The 22,649-nt window shown below is 35.1% G+C and overlaps 1 protein-coding gene across 1 annotated transcript; it reads left to right on the plus strand.

Annotated features, from left to right (window-relative positions):
• Positions 1–40: 40 nt before the first annotated feature.
• LOC110459920 lies at positions 41–22,108 on the plus strand. Its single transcript, XM_021512428.1, has 12 exons — positions 41–210; positions 9,235–9,826; positions 10,137–10,187; positions 11,557–11,609; positions 14,412–14,524; positions 15,341–15,451; positions 15,539–15,637; positions 15,929–16,070; positions 17,462–17,589; positions 18,744–18,871; positions 20,003–20,174; positions 21,708–22,108. The coding sequence occupies exons 1-12, from the start codon at positions 41–43 to the stop codon at positions 21,932–21,934; spliced, it is 1,986 nt and encodes a 661-aa protein (XP_021368103.1). The 3' UTR covers positions 21,935–22,108.
• The last annotated feature ends 541 nt before the right edge of the window (positions 22,109–22,649 follow it).

Genomic DNA, 22,649 nt, shown 5'->3' on the forward strand with positions numbered 1-22,649 from the left:
GAATGCCCTGAGGTAGCTTGTAGGTCAGAGGATGAGGAACATGGGTCGCTGTGCGAAGGAAAAAATCACCAACAATCGCCTGGAGCGACAGAAGACTGGAGGCGGGCCTCCACCTGCTGCATTGAGCGTAGCAGAAGACAGGATTGTTGATGCGATGAAGGACACCGCATCATTTATTGAAGTGTCTGGTGGACAAGAGTCTGCTGTTCAGTATGTTCAAAATCGCTGAGTAACTTTGTAATCATTTCAGTGAATAGGAAAAAATCTTTCAGCTACACATAATTAGCATGCCAAATACCAAAATCTCCTCCGTTGTTTTCTATGTAACATGCAGCATATCTATTTCTTATCATTTCCTCGATCTATAGCAATGTTAACTATGGGAATTACCTTAATTCATTTTACCGTCATTGAACCGTTGTCTGGTTCGTCTTTGTGCCATATTAAAACAAAAACACGCAAAGAATATTTATCAAATTGACTTCCTTAATAATTTGAACAACGCCTTACTTAGCCCTGCTTAGGTTTTGAAAGGGGTGTACACGTGAAAAAGCGCGCACGTGCTTTTATGGTTGTCTGAAAACACCCACACAGGACGATTTGGAAGGCTAACATGTTCATGTAATAAATAAAGAAGTTGAATTAGTTACTAGTATAGTAATTATGTGAGAGAACGCATTAAAAGTGCATGTCGGTATCAAGACTGACTTGAAATAGATTTTATAGTCGAATAGATTAATTAAACGACAGGCTTATAAAAAGTCTTTCATTTCATGGGCGACCATCAAAATGACTTAAGTAAATACCGAGATTTATTTTACATAAACAAATCTTAAAATGAAAAAAAATCCAGTTACACATAAGGGGAGATAACACCAACATATTACCATAACTCACAAACAACGTGCCAGTCTGATTAACAACGTTACGTACATGTGTGTTCATTCATTGTCAAGCCATGGTCAGTACGTTAAGATTGTATAGTCTACTTAGAGAACAAACACTATATTGATGATATCTTCAATGTTATTATTTTTCAGAAGAATTTCTTTCCAAACCATTCTCCGTGTTTACTCTACCTTTAATTGACCCCAAAGACATTTTCTGTGTTGATGGGCTGTTAAGAATTCAATAAATAAATTAAATTCCAATCAATTTACACATTTATATCCTAATTTTGTTACGTGATTTGATTATTTTTTTTATTTAATTTGTTAAGTTTAATAAAAGCCTGTTACACTACATCAAAATGAGAATTAAAAGTGATTTAAACCTCTAACGTACTCGTCTCTATCAACCAGACTCTGGTTGTCTGCGCAAGCTACGCCGAACAGAGAATTACAAAGTGATCAAGCGTCTGGTTGAACGACATTACTAACGTACGGATTTTATCTTACATAAATATAATAAAATGTACCAATAGGAGATAAGGAACATTAAGTAAAAAAAAGCATGTAGTATCCTTCATTCGATGTGCCTCTACACATACTGCCAACATATTTCACTTCCTGTATGTGTCTAATTCGCCATTTGTGTCGTTCAACCAGACTCTGGTTGGCTGCGCAAGCTACGCCGAATTACAAGTGATCAAGCGTCTGGTTGATTGAGACTTATTCGACATGGGCCCGTATTCATGAAACCGTTCTCGTGCTCAAGCATAGATTCTGTGCTCCAACTTTTATTCTTGTTACTCACTTACGATGTATAACATGCTTTAAAACCTACAGTGTTAACCTTGAAAGCGGTTTTGGGTTGTATTCCTCTCGCGCAGTGGCTGGTGCAGTATCGTATTATTTCTTTTCGTACCGTGCGTTGTAGATGTCATAATTACATGTATAATGTGTTATGGATTAGGGAAAGTTTGTCTTTCTTTCATCGTGAGAGGATAATAAACACGTGTTTTTCTTCTTCAATTTATTTTCCGGAAAGAGATATAACGACACATACGGATACACTAAATACAAAACGGCAAACTATATAACAAATGGTCCCCCTCTATTTACATCCCTCTCCAATCACTTACCTTTTCTCTTACACTTTATATATATCAAAAAGATGCAACGTAACACGACTATTAAAGCATTTTTTTTTTAAACATGAACAGCGAAATAGATTGAAAACAGTATTCAGTAGCAACTTCAAATGATAGAAACGCCGTAAATAAAAGCAAACCCGAGATCCGCTTGCCAAATCTATAGCTGTATCATGAATCTCTGTAACGCTATCGTAAGAGTTTTGAAATCCAATTATCAGATTCACGCTTTTGGGTCAACACACACACATGACGTATTTCACAATCATCGCATATCACACTTTACATTTTGATTGGATAGGCCCTATGGTCTCTTCCAACATGTTAGGATCGGCAATGGTGTAGTTTTAGTACATAACAGAAAGTTTTGAATATGCAACCCGAGAAAGAGACTTCAGTGTTGAATGTTACATATAAATAAATGAGATCTTAAATGTTACAGAACATTGTTTTGTGATGCAACACGTAGCTTTGTAACAATACGAAATGCTTGTGAAAGTAAAGAGTTTTTAAAACCCTCTTTTTTGTTATTATGCCTTTACTAAGATAGCGGAAAGCGACAGTGCGCATTCGATTACTTTAAGGATCCCCGTCCCACTGCACTGTGGATTTTGTACATACAGTAACCTTCCCTTAATGATCCCTGCCCCACTGCACTGTGTTTTTTGTACATACAGTAACCTTCCCTTAATGATCCCTGCCCCACTGCACTGTGGTTTTTGTACATACACTAACCTCCCTTTAAGGATCCCTGTCAAACTGCACTGTGGTTGTTGTACATACCGTAACCTACTATTCAGGATACCTGTTCCACTGCACTGTGGATATTGTACATACAGTAACCTACTTGTCCAAGGCATTGCCGCGCTAAACACTTGCATGTAGTTTCATGAAATTCCGTTTAGTAATGAAGTCGTTAGAGCAATGACAATTTGTTTTATTAATATAGTAAAAGTGACCTTGACCTTTTTAGCGCAGTAACCCGAAATGCAAACTTGTTCAAGGCATTGCCATACCAAACACTTGTATCACGTTTCATGAAATGTAATTGAGGAATGAAGTCGGTAGAGCGATGACAAAATTTCTTCCAAGAAATAGTAACAGTGAGCTTGATTTTTAACGCAGTAACTTGAAACGCGAAATTGTTCACGATATTGCCATACCTAACACTTGAATGAAGTTTCATGAAATTCTGTTGAGGAACGAAGTCGGAAGAGCGATGGCAAAGTTTATTTTCAAAAAAATAGTAACAGTGACCTTGACCTTAAAAATAGAAAGGAAACGCAAACTTGTCCAAGGCATTGCCATACCAAATACCTGTATGTAGTTGAATGAAATTCCGTTTAGTAATGAAGTCGCAAGAGTGATGATAAAGTTTTTCCTAAAAATAGTAACAGTGACCCTGACCTTAAACATAGAAAGGAAACGCAAACTTGTCCAGGGCATTGCCATACCAAATACTTGTATGTAGTTTAATGAAATTCCGTTTAGTAATGAAGTCGCAAGAGTGATGATAAAGTTTTTCCTAAAAATAGTAACAGTGACCCTGACCTTAAACATAGAAAGGAAACGCAAACTTGTCCAAGGCATTGCCATACCAAATACCTGTATGTAGTTTAATGAAATTCCGTTTAGTAATGAAGTCGCAAGAGTGATGATAAAGTTTTTCCTAAAAATAGTAACAGTGACCCTGACCTTAAACATAGAAAGGAAACGCAAACTTGTCCAGGGCATTGCCATACCAAATACCTGTATGTAGTTTAATGAAATTCCGTTTAGTAATGAAGTCGCAAGAGTGATGATAAAGTTTTTCCTAAAAATAGTAACAGTGACCCTGACCTTAAACATAGAAAGGAAACGCAAACTTGTCCAGGGCATTGCCATACCAAATACTTGTATGTAGTTTAATGAAATTCCGTTTAGTAATGAAGTCGCAAGAGTGATGATAAAGTTTTTCCTAAAAATAGTAACAGTGACCCTGACCTTAAACATAGAAAGGAAACGCAAACTTGTCCAGGGCATTGCCATACCAAATACTTGTATGTAGTTTAATGAAATTCCGTTTAGTAATGAAGTCGCAAGAGTGATGATAAAGTTTTTCCTAAAAATAGTAACAGTGACCCTGACCTTAAACATAGAAAGGAAACGCAAACTTGTTCAAGGTATTGTCATACCAAACACATATATATCAAGTTTCATGAAATTTCATAGAGGAATGAAGTCGATAAATCGATGACAAAGTTTTTATAAAGTAGTAACAATGACATTGACCTTCAATGTAGAAATCCGAAACGCAAACTTGTTCAAGGTATTGTCATACTACCCACTTGTATGAAGTTTCAAAAAATTATATTGAGGAATAAAGTCGATAGAGCAATGACAAAGAGTGTAACATAATTACGAACCGGCGGAATCCTATATCCCTCCGAACTTTCGTTGCAAGGAGATAATAGCGGGCACTCTCCGACGATCGCGAAGCGATCGGCCGAGCAATGTGAGCCGTTATAAGAGCGAAGCTCTAGGGTGCTGCTTTACCGGTAACATGTGCGTGTGAATAGATCTCATCCAACCAAACTGATTTCATCACCAAGTCGTTCAGCTACAGCCTAGATACTTTTCGTACTTTCGGTGACCTCTTCCGGCCCATGGAGCCCGTAAATATGCTGAATCGAATAATAGAGCGAAATGTGACGAAGCAGGAAAATTATATATTCGAAACAACGAATTTAAAAAATAATATTGACCATATTCAACACACTAGGCGTGTTTATTTCCACGATTCCTTTCCTTTTGTATCGAAAAGAGAAATGATTGACATGATCATCAAAAAGCTAACATGAATGTCACAAGCAAATAGCAAATGACGTCGAAGAGTGCGTAAGAATGTGACTAGACGGCAAACTGTATTACTGTCGAATAAATTAGCTAAGATTTTGTAAAGAAATAGATAATTTGAAACTGACAACTTTCTAAACATACACATTTGACATCTAAATATTGATAATCGGTCGTAACAAACGAGGGCCATTCCCACTAAGACGGAAATACCCGAGTATGCAGGGTCAATAACGAGGTCACTTGGTTGGATAGTAAAAGGTCAGATCATTGATGAGGTCAAAGTTCATGGGTCGTCTGCTCCAGATACAGATACTCATGATGAAACAGAATTGTCACCGACACCTTTCCAAGGGAAAACGTAAGGTGTTTCAAAGGGTCAAATTGAGGATTTTTCAGTATCACTACTCTTGTTTTTTTCTGCATTTATTGTAGAACGTCAACTTTATATAGTTCTTCTAAATTCTTCCATTTGGGGGTCGTTTCTGTCGATATTTGATCCAAATTTTTGATATTACATTTAGATTTTACAACTAAAACTGGAATTTCAATGCTGGGTCTGCTTGTACAATAGATTGAATCTAGTTTCATCTAATGCAACAAAATTAACAATTACTTTTACAGTTTTGTACAGTAAAATATCTTTATTGATAAATATTAACTTTAAACGCTTGAGACAATTTGTAAATTCCGTCCAACTGTGTAAATCATAACAGCTTTTTGATTTGACATTGCAGTGAACATATTAGTTTGCTCTGCTTTATGAATATCAGCAAAGACGAGAATTAGAAACATTATGTTTTCACTAATTTTATTTTTGTTAACAGATTGCATAATATGCGACCGTCGATAACCATTTCTAATCAAAATCAAAACTATTCTGCATATGATGTACCTGGTAATGATAGCAATTGTTTTTATTCAACCACATTTAACAACAATATTTCTCAAGTCCATCATGAAACTGACATCAATTCCATCAAGTTAACACAATAGCAACGATGAAAAGGAGGAATCTCCTGCTATAGATACCTGGAAATTCTAATGTATATAATCAGTACAAACATTAAATTTCATCATTTCACGTGGATTACCTAAATTATCTAAAATCTTCATTTTATACGCATAGTGGTGGGAGACGCGACAGTCTCTAACCTGCCGCTATGTCTAACATGCTAAACATATTTAAGTTAAAAACAGATACGTTTTTCATGGATTGCCATATCAGCTCAAACCATCTGTTTAAACATTATGCCTACAACTCTCATTATCATGTTTACTCTATGATTTTTTTTAAATGGCATTTGTTTTTTTTGGATCACTTCAACTTCAACAGGATAATCTCAAACGTTCAATATACTGAACATTATTTAGAGGCGTCAGAGAGATCGGTTAAAAACAAGTGTTTTAGGATCAAAATAAAAATATAAAATATTGTAATAAATTAATATTATGAACAGACATGAGTAGAGGGAGGGGGTATATACAAATGAGGATACTATTGCTATCAATATGGTCTAGTAGAACTGTAGTACAAACCAGTCAACTTCATGCTAACATGTGATGCGTCATATTAGTGTAGTGTGAATGTAGATCATTCTAAACCAAGGATGAATGATTTTGCCCAGCAACATATTCAAGTTTATTATAAAAAAACCAAGAACAGGTACATTTTGTATGTATCAAAATGGGTAATGTTATTATTCAAAATTTATACTATACTATTGAAACAAATGTACAGTACGTGCTCCGCTCTCCCCAGGCCATGCCTGAGTCATATTAGCAACATATGTACGGAAAGTACGGGAAAATGAGAGTGAATTGATTCTATGCTATATGAAGGCTTCAAAAACCTTCGTCCTTCCGGTCGTTCAGGCTCGCAAAAACGACAACGTGCGTTGCTCTGTGCCTGCAATGGTGTTCTTCTTTTGCACAAACAATTAATTTGATATTTTCAATGAATACCCTGTATTTTTTTTTATCTCCGGCAGATCTTTATGTTCAGAAAAAATCCTACATTTTTTTAGAAGTCGATGTTAGTGATGAAATCCTTCGATGTCCTACATTTATTTTGATATGTTCATTTTTCTCGAACCGAAAATTGTTTTCATCCAGTACATGCGCTTGATTATTTGTCCTTAGCTTCAAAATAGCATCAGTTGATACTGATAAGTCTTAACATACGTATTTTGCGTTGAGATATGCCGAATTGACGTTCAAAACATGTTGTGGCGCGACTGTGACGTCCCTGTTAACACGCGTCATCATAAAGTGTTGGCAATACATTCATTGAAGCCAACTCAATTTTTTGGAGCTATACAACATTGTATAGAACATTTTAATTTAGTTTATTCTTATTCCTACAGTTCAGTGTACATTTTTAACTTCATTGTAGGCATGGACACATAATGGATATCTTAGATGTAGTGTACGTATTTCATGCATTTCAATGATGTTACTTTTAAAAAGTTCTTCTGAAGTCATTTTAACACAAGTTCAAATACAGACATTTTCTTTCTGAATTTTTCAACAAACAGAAAGATATTTTTTTTTTCTTTTGAATTTTCATCTCCGAATAATGTCATAGTTTTCCGTAACCTGATTTTTAAGAACATGATTTATTTTTTAAAGGCGCGTTTTGCTGTGACATCTGCTTCGTCTTCTTACCAAATTACTTCAGATAAAAATATGCAGTAAATTCTCTTACAGTTATTGTGTGTATGTATGTTTTTGTAATATGATCACTATTGGCATCAGAATGATTGAATGAAAACAGTGGAAATGCGGTAAGTACAATTATGGATAAGAATATATTTCGGTGTATAACTGACGTGTGCAAGTATACATACATGTAGTTTCAAGAGGAACGCCAAATTAAGATCAAAGTAAAAATTCATTTTTTATGAACGTATGCATTATTGGATATTCGACTGTTCTTCAAGACTTAACAATTCCTCTGTATTTTCATGTCTTTGAATGTTCTTTGTCTTTTAAAACTAGCGAAAAGACAGAATCTCTACAATATGTACAGCGTAATGTAATCAATTCTAGATTAAGACCTTTGATTCTTTTGGATGCATGTATTAACAAACACTAGTCTAATAATAGTGTAAATTATCTTTTTTATTTTCGTTCTTATACTCTCTTCAGTACTTTACGGTACCAACTGAAGAAAACAAACAAATAGACCGGTAATTGATTCTAACAATCAAAACAACGAACCAGGGCAGATCCATAGCGACAGGGTTCAATATGGGGTTAAGGCAACTTGTGGAGACCGGGGCAAGTTCGAAACCGAAATGCTACTTATTGATGGCATACGTGTAACAAACCGACAGCTTCACATGATGGTATACATACAAGCCTAGTATTGAGTTTCGTATTGCACTAATATACATATTTCTTAAAATATAAATGTTGGGCAGGTTCGTCCCATGACACAGGAACAGGTTCTGCCAATGCCATACACGGGAAGCAAGGCAATGGCGGGAAAATATGACGTTGCATGCTTTCTGATGTCATGATTATGCAAATTCCAATGTGGGCCGAACTTACATGTACCCCAGACATCCTGCCGAACTTACCCCAAGGCGGTGCATATTAGGCCATACACTCTTCCAACAATAAAGAGTTTGATGACTCTTCAAATACGGGCATGTTTGCCATTTTGTTATAGTTTTATGAAGGGACTTTTTTCTTTCGAATGGTGTAAATACACATAAATTTTAACAAATACTGTCCAGAACAACTTTAAATAATGAAATGGGCCAAACATGCCCCTGTCTTCTTATCCTATATTTTGAAAGAAAATCCCACAGACGGGCAGGGGTTTCGGGAGGGATGAAGAATACTTAGTTATCCACCCTCCCCACCACGATATATATATATAAACAATCTTATTTGAGATGAAAGTACTAGACTCGTTGTTAAGAATTTTTCTTTATATAATATGTATTCGTCCGTAAGAATCATTTTTCTGATTTATAATATATATCTACTTACGGATCGACTTGACAACAACTTTATTTGGAGTATCACAGCAAATATGGTTGAGGAAAGAAACTACTTCAAAGCGATTGTAAGTAAGTTGGACGAAATCAACAAAAACTTACTTCGTTTTATCGATATTGTTTATGTGAGTAAGGACAACAGTGCAAGCAAACCTGCTGAAACTCCGGTTGAGGAAGTGAATCACATTGCTCAATCAAACTTTACACCGGACCCGGTTTCCAATCAAATTGACGCAAAGAAAATCCGGAAATCAATCATCCAGAAAGAAAACAGTTGTTTTGGAACTTCTTAAACTTTTCCAAGACCACTGATGTTTACAAAGTCTGGCTTGGGAAAAACACTCCAGTCTTACCCAGGAAGTTCCGCCCGAAAGTAATTCAAGGGGAAGATGAGGAAGACAAGAAAAACCGCGCACATACTGCGGTATACGGTTTCAAGGCTGAGATCCAGATGATGGATAATAAAAGTGACAGGGCAAATCAGGGCTACAAAGCAGTAGACAATAGAATGGAAAATATAATTGTACAAAATTCCTGGAATGAAGATATAGCAGAACCTCTCATTTCACAGTGGAAACAAGAATGCCAGAATAAGGAGGAGAGATCTTACGGAATATGGGAGAAGAAAAGGACATGGCTACGAAATTACCCTTCGGCGTATGGGGAGAGCATGTTTATCAAAGAAACACCGAAAACACCGGAAACACCGAAAACACAGAAAACACAGAAAACACCAACCAATGAACCGGTCACACTCACAACACCGATGACGATAAATACAACACCAAAGACGTATGCCAAAGTCGTAACTTCACCTGCATCCAAAGGATCCACGGGTAAAGGAGCCGTGACGAAACAACATCAACAACAGGACCGAAGGGAAATACCTCCGCGACAAGGAAAGGTTGCTCACCAACAGAAAGCTCAACCACAATTGAACACATCCGGTGTAAGAACTACATTTATAGGAAAATCATTGAAACACAACTATTTTTTAGGACATTGCCAAATAAAAAATAGAGGAGGTGGAACAAGAAAAAACAGAGACATGGAGCAAGTAAGACTATAGAAAATAATGTAGCGTGTACCGAACCAAAGGTAATTAATTTATCTAGTAGATGAACGCAGACGAATTAGCGTTATTAAGTAAGGGTTTGAAATTTTGTCCTACGCAAGAAAAGCCTAATGTTAATGAATTAAAATGCGATATTCAGGAATTTTCTAGAAGACTCTGATTAAATGAAATGTTCTGTTCTAAGAGTAATAATGATGATGATGGCGACGAGGATATACATTTACAAACTCAGACTGTAAGTTTAGTTAGAAACAAATCAAATTTCAAACCACCTAAGAGCAGAGATAAAATGTTAGAGGATGTCTTAGAAAGTTTAAACAAATTCCCACTTGAAAGTTCACAAAGTAATAATCGACATGTCAAAAATAATCTTTCTTTTAAGCAGACACAAGCGATGAAAAGTTTACAAAACGACCGTTCAATTGTGATAAAAGAAGCGGACAAAGGCGGTGCAGTTGTAATTATGAACACCGATTTTTATTTTAAACATATTACTGACATGCTTTCTGATGAGGAACTTTATGAAGATATTAATAACAATGCTGATGTCTCAACCCGTGCAATGATTAATAACTTATTGAAAAAACAAGGTGAGAACATGTTGGTAGATGAAGAAATAAACTATTTAACAGTGTTTACACACAACACGAGTTTGTTCTATGGTTTACCAAAAATACACAAGAGTGAAATTATAAGCAATGCAATAACAGAGCAAAATTCTGTTTATATTGAAGTAGAAAATCCTTCAGATTTGAAATTGAGACCTATTGTCGGTGGACCCAACAGTAGCACACAACGTCTGAGTCATTTTATGGACATTTTATTGAAACCACTTTGTAAGTCCGTCAAAAGTTACATTAGGGACGATTTTGATTTTCTTCAACATCTTCCAAAGCATGTTCAACCCAATAAATCGTCCGCTAGGCCTGTCTGCCTTCTAGGGCCTCTTCGGGCGGAATGATGATTGGTGATTGATATATATAGAATGGTATATTGAATTATGCAAGGATCGGATTCTAGCTTTTCTACCGACTGTGCATAAAATGATACAGTTAAATTATGCAGAAAACTGTATTTTGATGTGTGCCCGCTGACTAGGTCTCACCTATTTCATATTAAGTAAACATGGCGTGTTAAACCATAATCATTAAACTAATCAATGCAAGCACCTGTTGTCGCACCCATTATTTCGGTTTGTGTATTTGCTGTCACTTAATTCTGTTATTGTAAAATTGTGCTTGTCGTTTTCCATTCGTCCCTGATACCAACTAAAATAAACCACATTATTTTTACATTACTTTGCAAAATCACGGGCTTCTCGGTTATCTGCCTTTTTTTATTTAATCTCTAAAATTTCAGTCACGTCTCTTGGCGCATCTGAGGAACATCTTTGCTATCTCCTATATACGCTTCCCCATTGAATTATAAAAGAAAAGAAACTTGAATTGAATTACAGTTATTTTAATCTAAAACAAATATTACTGGTCAGGTAAAACATGAATCATTATGTGCAGCAACGCTCAGCTAACGGCAAAGCCATTAAAGAAGGAATTAATGTAAAACAAGTATTACTGGTCAGGTAAAACATGAATCATTGTATCCAGCACCGCTCAGCTAAAGGCACAGTCATTGAAGAAGGAATTGAGAAACCAAACAGGTAAGCTGAATCTGTGTCCGTTTAATTTTAAATATACAATAGTATATTTAGATGAAAGGAATCGAAAAGTCTACTGCTCTTGCTTTGTTAGCACAATATTTTTAGGGAGACCGTACAGAGTTCGGGAGTGCCAGGTTGGAATATCGGTTAAAATGTAATTCAATGGCGCTGGTTTTTTCTACTTCAATTGAGCGTACATCATCTTCAATAAAACGACTAACATGCAATTAACACAACACACAGTATAACATGCATTTCGAAAAACACGGGGAAGTGTAAGTTATCTCTATTTCAAATTCTTTCAGATTAATTGAAATGTATTTAATTTTACAAACAATACATATTTCCTTATGAAACAAACATCATGAACAAGGAACATAACTGATATCATTCATACGTGTTAATAAAAAAAACTTTATTCTTAAAAACAACGCACCGGGACATTGGACAACGGAAAACCATATATTTCATTAGAACAATACGGTGAAAAAACCTCTTCCAATCAAAAATGTTTAGGTTATGGTGTTTCCTGTTTTTTCTCCTTCTTCTTTCGCTTTCGAGATATTTAATATATCACCTGTAATTTGTTTTCATAGGATATCCTAATTTTGCATTTTCTTCTACATATTGTGCATTTTAAAAACTTTATTTTTACAATTGACACACCTTGTGTAAACGCTAAAGGTTACCCGTGGCAAACTCCCCTCCGCTGTTTCCATCGAGAAAAGGTATGGAGAGCAAACAGCTTAAAAATGAAAAGTGTAAACTTCTTTGTTCTTACTTTTTTTCCTGATAATTCGTCGTTGATTTCGATGGTGTTTGTTATCAGCACCACTACCTTTTATGTGCATTGACTTTGTATTTTGATTTGAAATACCATTATGTTATGGGTGCACATGTGCTACCAAACGCTCCGTTGTTTTTGTTTATTTGGTGCAGGGGTCCCCTCACCTCAAAAAAGGTTAGATGTTCGCACTTCCATATATTGTATAGGTTGGTACTTTGCTATTTGTTGCCATATTGATTAGTTAATTTTTGAATGGCATTCGGCAGTTACATTTTGTGAACTACAGTATTGTCCTACCTTACCTTACCAGTCAGCTTCATTTCTTCACATACTGCCTGACTGGAGAGAAACGTAAAAATAGATCGTTCGTGATCTGCCACTTCTGCCTCCTATACAGACCAACCAGTACCCAGTCTTGTGAGGTCTCTTTTTGGATGACGTTTATCTATGTCGTTCTAGGACGATTCTGCGTTTACCATGGGTTGGTATCCACTGGTAGAGTTGTTCGGTAATCCGGTTGTTGTCCATGCGATGAAGATATCCAAACCACTGCAGCCTGCGCTTTCTGATAATGTTTGTGAGCATTGGCTGTTTAGTCATGGATCTTACATGCTTATTTGTGACATGTTGCGACCACACAATATTCAAGATCATTCTTTGGTATCTCATGTCACAGGCATCCAGTCTGGCATCATCTCTTTCTGTCTGTGAACTACAGTATGAAGTAAAATTAACTTTTTAATTGCTGAATTTATTGACTTTCTTTTACAGACACCTTGATCATGATGTCAATAATAAATTAAGGGATACCATTGGCGTATCTATCATTAACTTGAATACATTAATCTATTACTTGTTTCAGTGACTTACCTTGTCAAGTGGCGGCAATACATATAGGTGATACATTGTACAGGTATATGAAGAATAAATCCAGCAGTTCTATTCAGTGAACAGCTACAAATACACCGAAGACAATGTCGAGGTACTAGTCTATATTTACATATATATCAAAAGAAAAATCTCAACCGCACACATCAGACTTTTTATATGAACGAGAAATTTTGACGAATATGCATATACTTGCAGCGGATATTGCTATAGTGAACTACAATGTGACGTCAGAATTATTTCTCCTATAAATAAACAGTCTGAGGAATATCCCTGATGAAATGAATGTGCTTTGCATTTTTTTTATTTGTTTCTAACTGATTATTATCATAAACATTTTAACAAGTAACATACTTTGTCTTTGAAACGTTCACATTAAAAACTCAGATAAAAATGATAACTTATCATTTATGCGTATCATATAGCATACAGTCATTTATTAAATGCATTATTACAACACCATCACATAATTTTTCAATCAGGAACTGTCGGTACTGTCCGTTAACGATTATTGTCTCGTTCAAGGAAAGTACCGACTGTTTCCGGTTGATAATAATTTGTCTGTAAAGTTTTAATGTCAACCATTGTGACGTCACAAAGAACAAATACGATGACGTCATAAATTCACGGCTGTCATATTTGCATGTTTACATGCAATGCTGAATGTGTCCATTTTTATGAAATAACCCTTGTCTAATGATATTGTCAGGAATATGATGTGGATATTTTTTTTGGTATTATCACCATTGTAACACAAATTCAGACCAAATATTTGGTTTATCAAATAAGTCATTTAACCGTTTGCCAATATATGAGGGGTTCTGCGGCGTCCATTGTCAGATCGGCGTCAACTTTTTGGCTAAAAACGATTTCTTTTCAATATCCAACATACCAAAAGCGATAGCTTTTACAAGTTGTACGCGGGGGTAAGGGGTACAAAATATGTTCAAATTAAATACCTTGACCCTTTAATGACATTGGTCCATTTTTAATATTAATGGTGTGTGATTCTTATCAGGTGAGCAAAACAGGTCCATTAGAACTCTTGGCTTGATTACATATCTTTGTTTTGTCGGCTTTCCGGATATTATGATGCTACAAAATATTTTCTTGTTTCTGTTTTTTAGCTATTATCCTACAATGAAGATGGCGACCAGTTTTAGCGATGAGAAGGACGATATGTACTATGTTCACGGCCATATTGGCAATATCAGTCGGGCGGCCATCTTGGAAAGTCTAAGTGAGATACAATTATTTACCATACATAAGCTAATGCATTTCAACAAAGAAAATAAACTAAAATATATATAAAAAATATCACATTATGTTAAATTAAAGTTAGAAAAATTGATCAACATGAATATTTCTATACCGATTTGAATATTTGATGTCTACCATTAAAAAATCTGCAAAATTCAACTCTATTATTTATGTTGATATGAACTTTCTATAGGGTCTATCTATGAATAGGAATTTTTAATAAAGATTAATGACATATTATTTTATAAACATATTCAAACCCTAGGTTATTTGTTTCTCCCCTATATACAATATTAGGGTTAATAATTATATTACGTTAGAATACAATGAAAGGCGCTTTTATATATTCTTCGGTTTCTTATAATAATATTCTTCTTTTACGCGCGGATTTTTTTGTCACATATCTCATTTTCATTTCACCAACAAGCAGAGCAGAGCTGCTTCGGTACTTTTGTACTCTGCAGCTTGTTGCCAGTTTCATATATCTGTGTGTTTAAAAGATTTAAAATGTACATGCAGGCGTGTACCTTCATTTGACAAAGAAATGTTGCCCTAGAGCAGCTACAAAATCGACCCACGTGTTTGTATTTACAATATATGAAGCTTGTTTGGAAGAGCGTTAGTGTATTGGAAGAAAAAGAACATCAACGTGAAAATCGATCCCAATGATGAATTATTAATAACAACTGAAAATTGTCGTTACATAGTGGATGTGGTTTAATACATCAAAACTTTATTATGATATATAAAGATACTGTTATGTTATGTTTAATTGCTATGACTTTAATTCATTAAGGAAGAATACTTAGTTCAAGGCAAGCTTCCAAGACGGAACATCCAGTCAACATAGCAGATTATGGAACTGCAGACGGACAATCTTCTCTGTCGCTCCTCAATGAAATGATAGGTAAATATAATACCATTAGACAGGAAAAAACTTTCAATATAAAGTGCCTATTTCAATGCATGTTAAGAAAGTACAATTATGTTACAGATGTCATACAAACAGATCTGGGGAAGGAACAAGCCATTGTCGTGTACTATAACGATCAACCGATGAACGACTTCAATCGGCTAAGCAAAGTCATCCAAGGTTGTATAATGCATTACGATGTCTTTCGATGACATTATGACAGGATAATTTGATAAAATAGGTGGTAATTTCTTGATTTTGCTACCAATTAGTTTAAATTAGCAATGGTGAATCAAACGTTTATCATAATTTATCTTTTCATTTTAAGAACAGATAAGAAATAGATCCACGTAAGATATATCTAAGAGTTCAAGGGATACTGTTTTGATCTGTAAAATATCTTCCGTACATGTCTGAATTAATGTTGAACTAGTTAACAAAATGCATCGAGTCGAAGAATGTGTTTCTCAGGTAATAGACAGGATTCTGGACTAACTGTTGACAACCACGTCTATTCGGTGATCGTTCCTAGGACTATGTTTGAACAATGTCTCCCTAACAATACTCTGGACCTGGCAATTTCCTCCGTAGCAACACATTATTTGTCAAAACGGTACGTATCAGTCACGTGTTTCAGACAAATTTTAATAAATAAAATACTGAATACCGGAAAAAATTCGCCCAATCAACCTCGTGCTCTTCGTCTGAAACATCCATGGTTTCCCAGTTTTAATTTCGCCCTTCACATCTTATTACTATGTCAGTTATTTTGTTTACTGATGTTCACTGTAATGATCTATTCACACTCTCAAATGACACATCAGCGATACTTTCCCGGTATACAGTTGTCATTTTTCTTTGATAAACATTCATTAAATGTTCAACAGTGAAATATCAGGAATTTAACCCTTTAATAAAACGTTTTATTTTTACTTCTTTCAGTATTGTCCAATCATAATGATACTTTCTATTTCATTTCAACAATTTCTATTGTGTTTTTCAACAATAGGATTTGACAACGGGCAAATACTTTCTATTCACTGCATAGTGTTTCAGTTTCAAGTTCAGATGAAGCGATGGCATGATAAGAGGCTTTTTGGAACACATTTGTAGCATACAGTATGGTATTTACATAACTGCACAATTAATATGACTTTTGTTTGGTAATTGCAGCAAACGAAAGAATTGCATTCAGCAAACTACTCAAAATGGCGTCCTGCCTTGTTGTCAAACTCGACGTCTTAGCACTTGGCGTCAAATATTGAGCTACTAGTTCCTGCGCTATTTTATGCATCAATATTTGCGTCGTGCTTCCTGACAAAATGTTATCAACGAAAAATGTAATAGTTTTTCCATGGAATGCTTTATATATCTTTCACTCGTATGGCAGAATATACAATGTACCTACATTTTCACTAGTGCTTGTGCTTCGAACTCGTGATAGTATCGATATTCTGGAATGTTCGTAAAATATATATGGTTTTCAAAAAACAAATCATTAAATATACTTCTTACTTGTAGTTGTAAATCGGCATGAAATAAAAAGAACTATGCATGTCAAATTTAACACTAGTCTTAAACACGAAAATATATATTGTACTACATGTATATCCACTTTGCTGAATTTATATTTCTAGTATTTGTGCAATTTGTACTATTTTCTATTGATGATTTATTGGGGATTTGTTACAGACTGCTAAATTCATACTTCCTTTTCGAGGGATATAGTTTTGCTACTTTCATACTTCTTTTTGGGGGGATATAGCTATTAGTTATATGCTTGTTAGAAATGCTTGTATTTATTATCTAAGCAATCTGTTTTCACAGATAGTAAAATCATTGTGGGTAAACTGTTAGATATCAGTTGTCATCGCTTGTTCATGCAAATTTCACTATGTGAAATTTAGAAAATTAGATAACACAACATTTTTACAATTTATCAAGGTGAGAATATTTCAAATTATTTATGTATTTTTCAATCCGTATTTTATTTATCAATTTTAGAGTTTGTCAAATCAAAAATGGTGTATTTCTTGACGAAGCAGACGACATTGAACAATATTTGATGAAGGAGCAAGCCAAAGCTGATTGGAGGTCTTTTGTTATTTCTAGGGGACGGGAACTAAAGCCTGGTATGTAACAATGGTTTTCGTTAAATATCATAACTATTTGAATTTGAAATGTAAAGGATTGTCAAGGGGTGTCAACATAACTGAATGCTTATTCACATGTATTTTGATTGATGAATAATGTATGCTTTTATCCACTCCTCCCAAAATAAAACCATTTGTCATAGGAATACAATACATAAAAGAACCGCAGTATTTCCCATGTCAGCACGCTTAACAACCTATGATGTTTAACCAACACATAACAAGGAAGATTTTGTTAAATACATATTTCATTTGTGTTGATTAAATTTCCCATACAAATAACTATGAATCAGTCTATTTGCAAATAATGTGCTAATATGCTCTTACATTGTTTACTTGATGACGTCAGTCGCGAGTAGAACTAATCTTTTGACGGTTTAATCACGATATACCACTGCAAAACACAGTAGCGTTATCCCCATTCAAATACATATCAACAAAAACCACCGAAAGAAACGACGAATTGAAGACATTTTTGAGTATTTTCTTCAAATACTGGGTCTCTATGCTGTGGGTTGGTGACGACAGAAATATATAAAGTGAGGCGAATTACGTTGACCTCTATGGTCACGCTATTGTTTGTGACGTCATGAAAAATATCAATTTCATGACGTGTCAGGGTCAGTCGGGGTCATCGACGTCATTGACAGTCGCCATCCGGGCTTCATATGCAAATGAAACATTTTCGGACGGTATATCGTTATTATTTTGATTGACAAATCAAATGCCGTGTTCGATCTCAAATTAGTTATAATAAACAATCATTGCAATAAAACTCACTTTTGGAATTTACATTCATCGAATATAGTAGGAATCTCATGTTACATTCAATTTCATTTGTTGAAATATTAATCAAAGTAAAAATAATCCTAAAACATCGGTTATCGTAATTGTTTTGGTTATTATAGGGTTTTTATTTTTATTGAACAATACTATGAAGATATTTTTTACATTGTGTTTGGATTTTCACATAGGCATTTATTTATATAAAAACTATGAACTTGAAATGTCAGCTTTTAGATGCGGTTTCATTTATGAACTGACCAAAACAAATGTAAAGAGCTTTGCGTATATCTTCTCCCATTAAATGTTCAAAAAGCCGCTGATAAAGTTACGACTTACCGGTGTTTCAGGTGGTTTTCTTATTACAATGACCCCATCTTCAGATGAAAATGATGAAGTACAATTGCATGTACACATGGGAAACCTCTGCCTTGGGAGCATCGTGTCTAATATGGCAAAAGAAGGCGTAATTTCACAGGTATGTGACCAATCTATCTATATGTATGTAAACTATCGTAACTTTTGCTGAACATGATATGTTAAGGATCCCCGGACCATTGTCGAAAAATGTAAATGAGTGCTGGAAACTATTATTTTCCGGCATGAGTATAAATTTGATCAATCATTTCTGAAAAGGAAAACACACATTGCGCTTCTTTTATAAAGAAAATAAAGATGATTTTTTATTTTTTGTAATCAACAACAGAGTTCTGAAGTTAAACACTTTTAGCGGGGCTAGTCCGGGAATCATTGTAAAAATATCGCTTTAATCGGCTGAGCTTCCCATTCAACGGAAGTCTCCTTGTCCGAATGTGCTACAGTTATATCCTGAACGAAGTTAAGGGGAAGTTACTGTATATACGAAAAACCATAGCGCAGTGGGACAGAGATACCTAATCTGTAAAACTTTTATAGGCACTCTTCCCTTTTGCTGTATCGCTATATATATGTATCAACACATTTTGAGACGGAATTTTATTCTCTTGCTCTTCACGACTTATGAATCTTAAATGGACAAACTGGCCATATGGTGCAGTAACTATTTGCTTTATATGGCTTTCTGCATCAACAGACTTTATTTTCAAATAGGTGCTTCCTTCATTTGTATTTTCAGTCATTATTATACAATTATGGACTTTTGTCCTGGTGAATATGATGATGATTTGAACCTGAAAAAGTGATATTGACCGAGACAAAACCGAGATTAATATCACATTTTTGGGTTTATATTTATCAGTCATTATTATACAATTATGGACTTTTGTCCTGGTGAATATGATGATGATGATTTGAACCTGAAAAAGTAATATTAACCGAGACAAAACCGAGAATAATATCACATTTTTGGGTTTATATCACATCATATTTATCAGCACAAAAGCACATAACTGTTTTATTACATGCTTCAACAATACAATTTCACTAGCATGCGCTACGACAGGTTGTGGAGAATTTCCATAAAGGCTATATTTAGAAATCCATATTCACCGGAAAAACCAGTCTACATGAGTTTTTGAGGACTGGGCACGTGTATAGGATCTGGCCGATATGATTGCAAGAAATTTCAAGCATATAATAATACATAATAATCAATCGTCTATATTAACAGGAGGAATATCTTGGAACAAACTTTCCCAACCACTATCTGAGAAAGCCGGCTGATTTTAAGGAACCGTTCACTAGTGCTCTACCGGAAGTGAGGGAACTTGGATTAGAACTGGTGTCTGTTAAATCAATTAAAGACTATCTGCAACACCCAACGTTTGACATTGTCAACAAAGGTGAGGTATATTCAGGTAGCATTAAAACCAGGATGAGTGTTACGCCACGATTTCTCAACCGGGTAGGAAATCGCCCTTAAATTACTGCGCTCGCAACACGATTTCTCACACCAGCACGATTTCTCATCCGAGCGAGAAATTGTGGCTTAACAATAGACAACAGAATATGTGTCAAAATTATTTGGTTCATATATTAGTAACCACTTTCATAAAGATCCTCATAAAAATATTGAAGGAAATTAAACAAAAAAAAATGGTGATCATATCATTTGTAACTACTTCTAAAATAATACAGATAAAATATAGGGATTGAATCTGGGTATTTCCAGTGTTCGTGAAAGTATGAACGGGGAAACATTTACTTACACATTCTTTAGCGGCTGTAGCTATAATTCCAAATCGCTATCAATGGGAAGGAAAATAAAAAAAATCATTAAATTACGAACTTTTTTTCATTAATTCATAAATTCAGTGTAGTAATATGACGTAACATTGCAACGTCATTTCGGGGACCTCGAAACTAATTCACATGACAATTTCCAAAGGCCGCTTTATTCGGCTTGAGCAATCATGTTGAGAAAAACATTGAAGAAACAGTGGTTAAGTTTGCAAATGAGTTTTAATTTAACGTAGGAGATGCTACATAGAGAGATTTTACAACACTGTAGCTTCGGGTACGTTGATGTCGAGGGATGATGATTTTGAAGAACGGAAAGGCCGGGGTTGGCACCCGGTTTGAGAAAAGCGGTGTTTATCATGACGGGAAATGCATTCGCTACAGTAGACTCGTCACGTTTGGGTGTTTTCGTGGATCAGTCATGGATATAAAATATGAAAGAACTTTAATTTGTTTGTCATGGGAGGAACATTATGTGTCGTAATTCAAACTCCGCGTCCCTCGACGTTCGGTTGTTTGTAGTCTCGGCCTCGCTTTGTGCGGCGTTTGTAGGCAACAGTAGCTCGTGTTTACATGCCGCATTCGTGGAAATTTATGGATAAAACATTATATGTGTAAGTAGATTCACCTCAGTTGATATTTTCCAATGTTGGAAAAATCCAGATTAATTCCTTATATTGCCACTTTTTTGGTCACTGTGCGGACCCATATGTGACTTTGAAATATTGTCAGTTTGAGCTTTGTCAGATAAATATCGTCGCTACGTCGGACGACAGAACGTCTGACTGTTTTAAATATGGTCAACTGTAGTTTTAACTTATTAATTTTTAAAACTTCTAATACACCTTATAAAGATACAATAATAAAAATAATGAGAAACAGTAGACCTTGCAATTTTGTTCACGGCGCGTTTAGTTTATGCAATGGGAGACAACTCGAACGACTATTGAATTGCTAACTGAAAAATTAGGATTTGGAAAATTTAAAAGAAGTCCCATGGAAAAAACAGCAGTTCATACTAATATTAGCAGCTGCTTTTTTGGGTCACATGTGTTAGTATTAACCAATCACAGACCCTGTAACAAAGCGCAAAATCAAATTTGGAATTATATATCTATGATTTTGTAATACTTCAGACGAGGAAGAAAAACTGGAATATTCCCGAACAATAGTTGCTTCGATCTACCCGTGGATGCATCACGTGCTTTCCGGGGGATTGTCCATTTCCCGAACGGAGGATGAAAAACAGACCGTCATTGACCAATTCTTCACCAGATTACAAACGTATGCGTTTGATCATTCAGACCATAAACCGTCCCTGATCTACACTCAGGTTGTTATAAAGAAAGCTCACATCTATTGAACAACGAATGGAACATACCTAACATGGGGTATCTAACTACATCATAAACAGATACATGTGTATTTACACTAAGTTGATATTTTAAAACCACGTATGATTACATCAGGATCGATTCTACACTATATCATGCAAATGTAACAAGTGTACCACAACGGCATCGAAATAAACTAACCAAAAAAGATATAGTTTCGATATTGTTTGAGTAGATTGTTGACGTTGAGTGCTGAAATATTGTGAAATATTGCTAAAACGACTTCATTGGAAGTTCGGCTGTTGCTTGCTACAATGTAGTATGGAGTGCTTCAAAATGTTCAAATCTTGTCTCACATTCAAGGTCATGGATCAAATTAGTTTAAATGCTCAAAGGAGTTTGGGTGAATGGCTATCAGGTTTGTTAAAAGATATTACCTTCACCAACTTTGACATTTCCACGAGTAAAAAAAGTTAAGCTATAATGTAGGTCAATCAAATGAAAAGTTATGTTATTTATCATACAGGGGCAGCAGTTGATAACATATGAGCGATACAGGTCAAATGAGCCTCTTAGTTGTATAAAGATGTTAAATCGAGAGTAATATCCATGAGCTTATCGGGATATTTATTTATACAGACTAAATATGTAAACAAGTATGAAGGCAAGATGAAACCTGATAACCCTTGTATTGAAACATAGACATAAACAATAGAGGCATCGCAAATCCTTAAATGATATTTT

This window comes from Mizuhopecten yessoensis, unplaced genomic scaffold (genome assembly GCF_002113885.1).
Source record: "Mizuhopecten yessoensis strain PY_sf001 unplaced genomic scaffold, ASM211388v2 scaffold10275, whole genome shotgun sequence".
NCBI classification, from domain to species: Eukaryota; Metazoa; Mollusca; class Bivalvia; order Pectinida; family Pectinidae; genus Mizuhopecten; species Mizuhopecten yessoensis.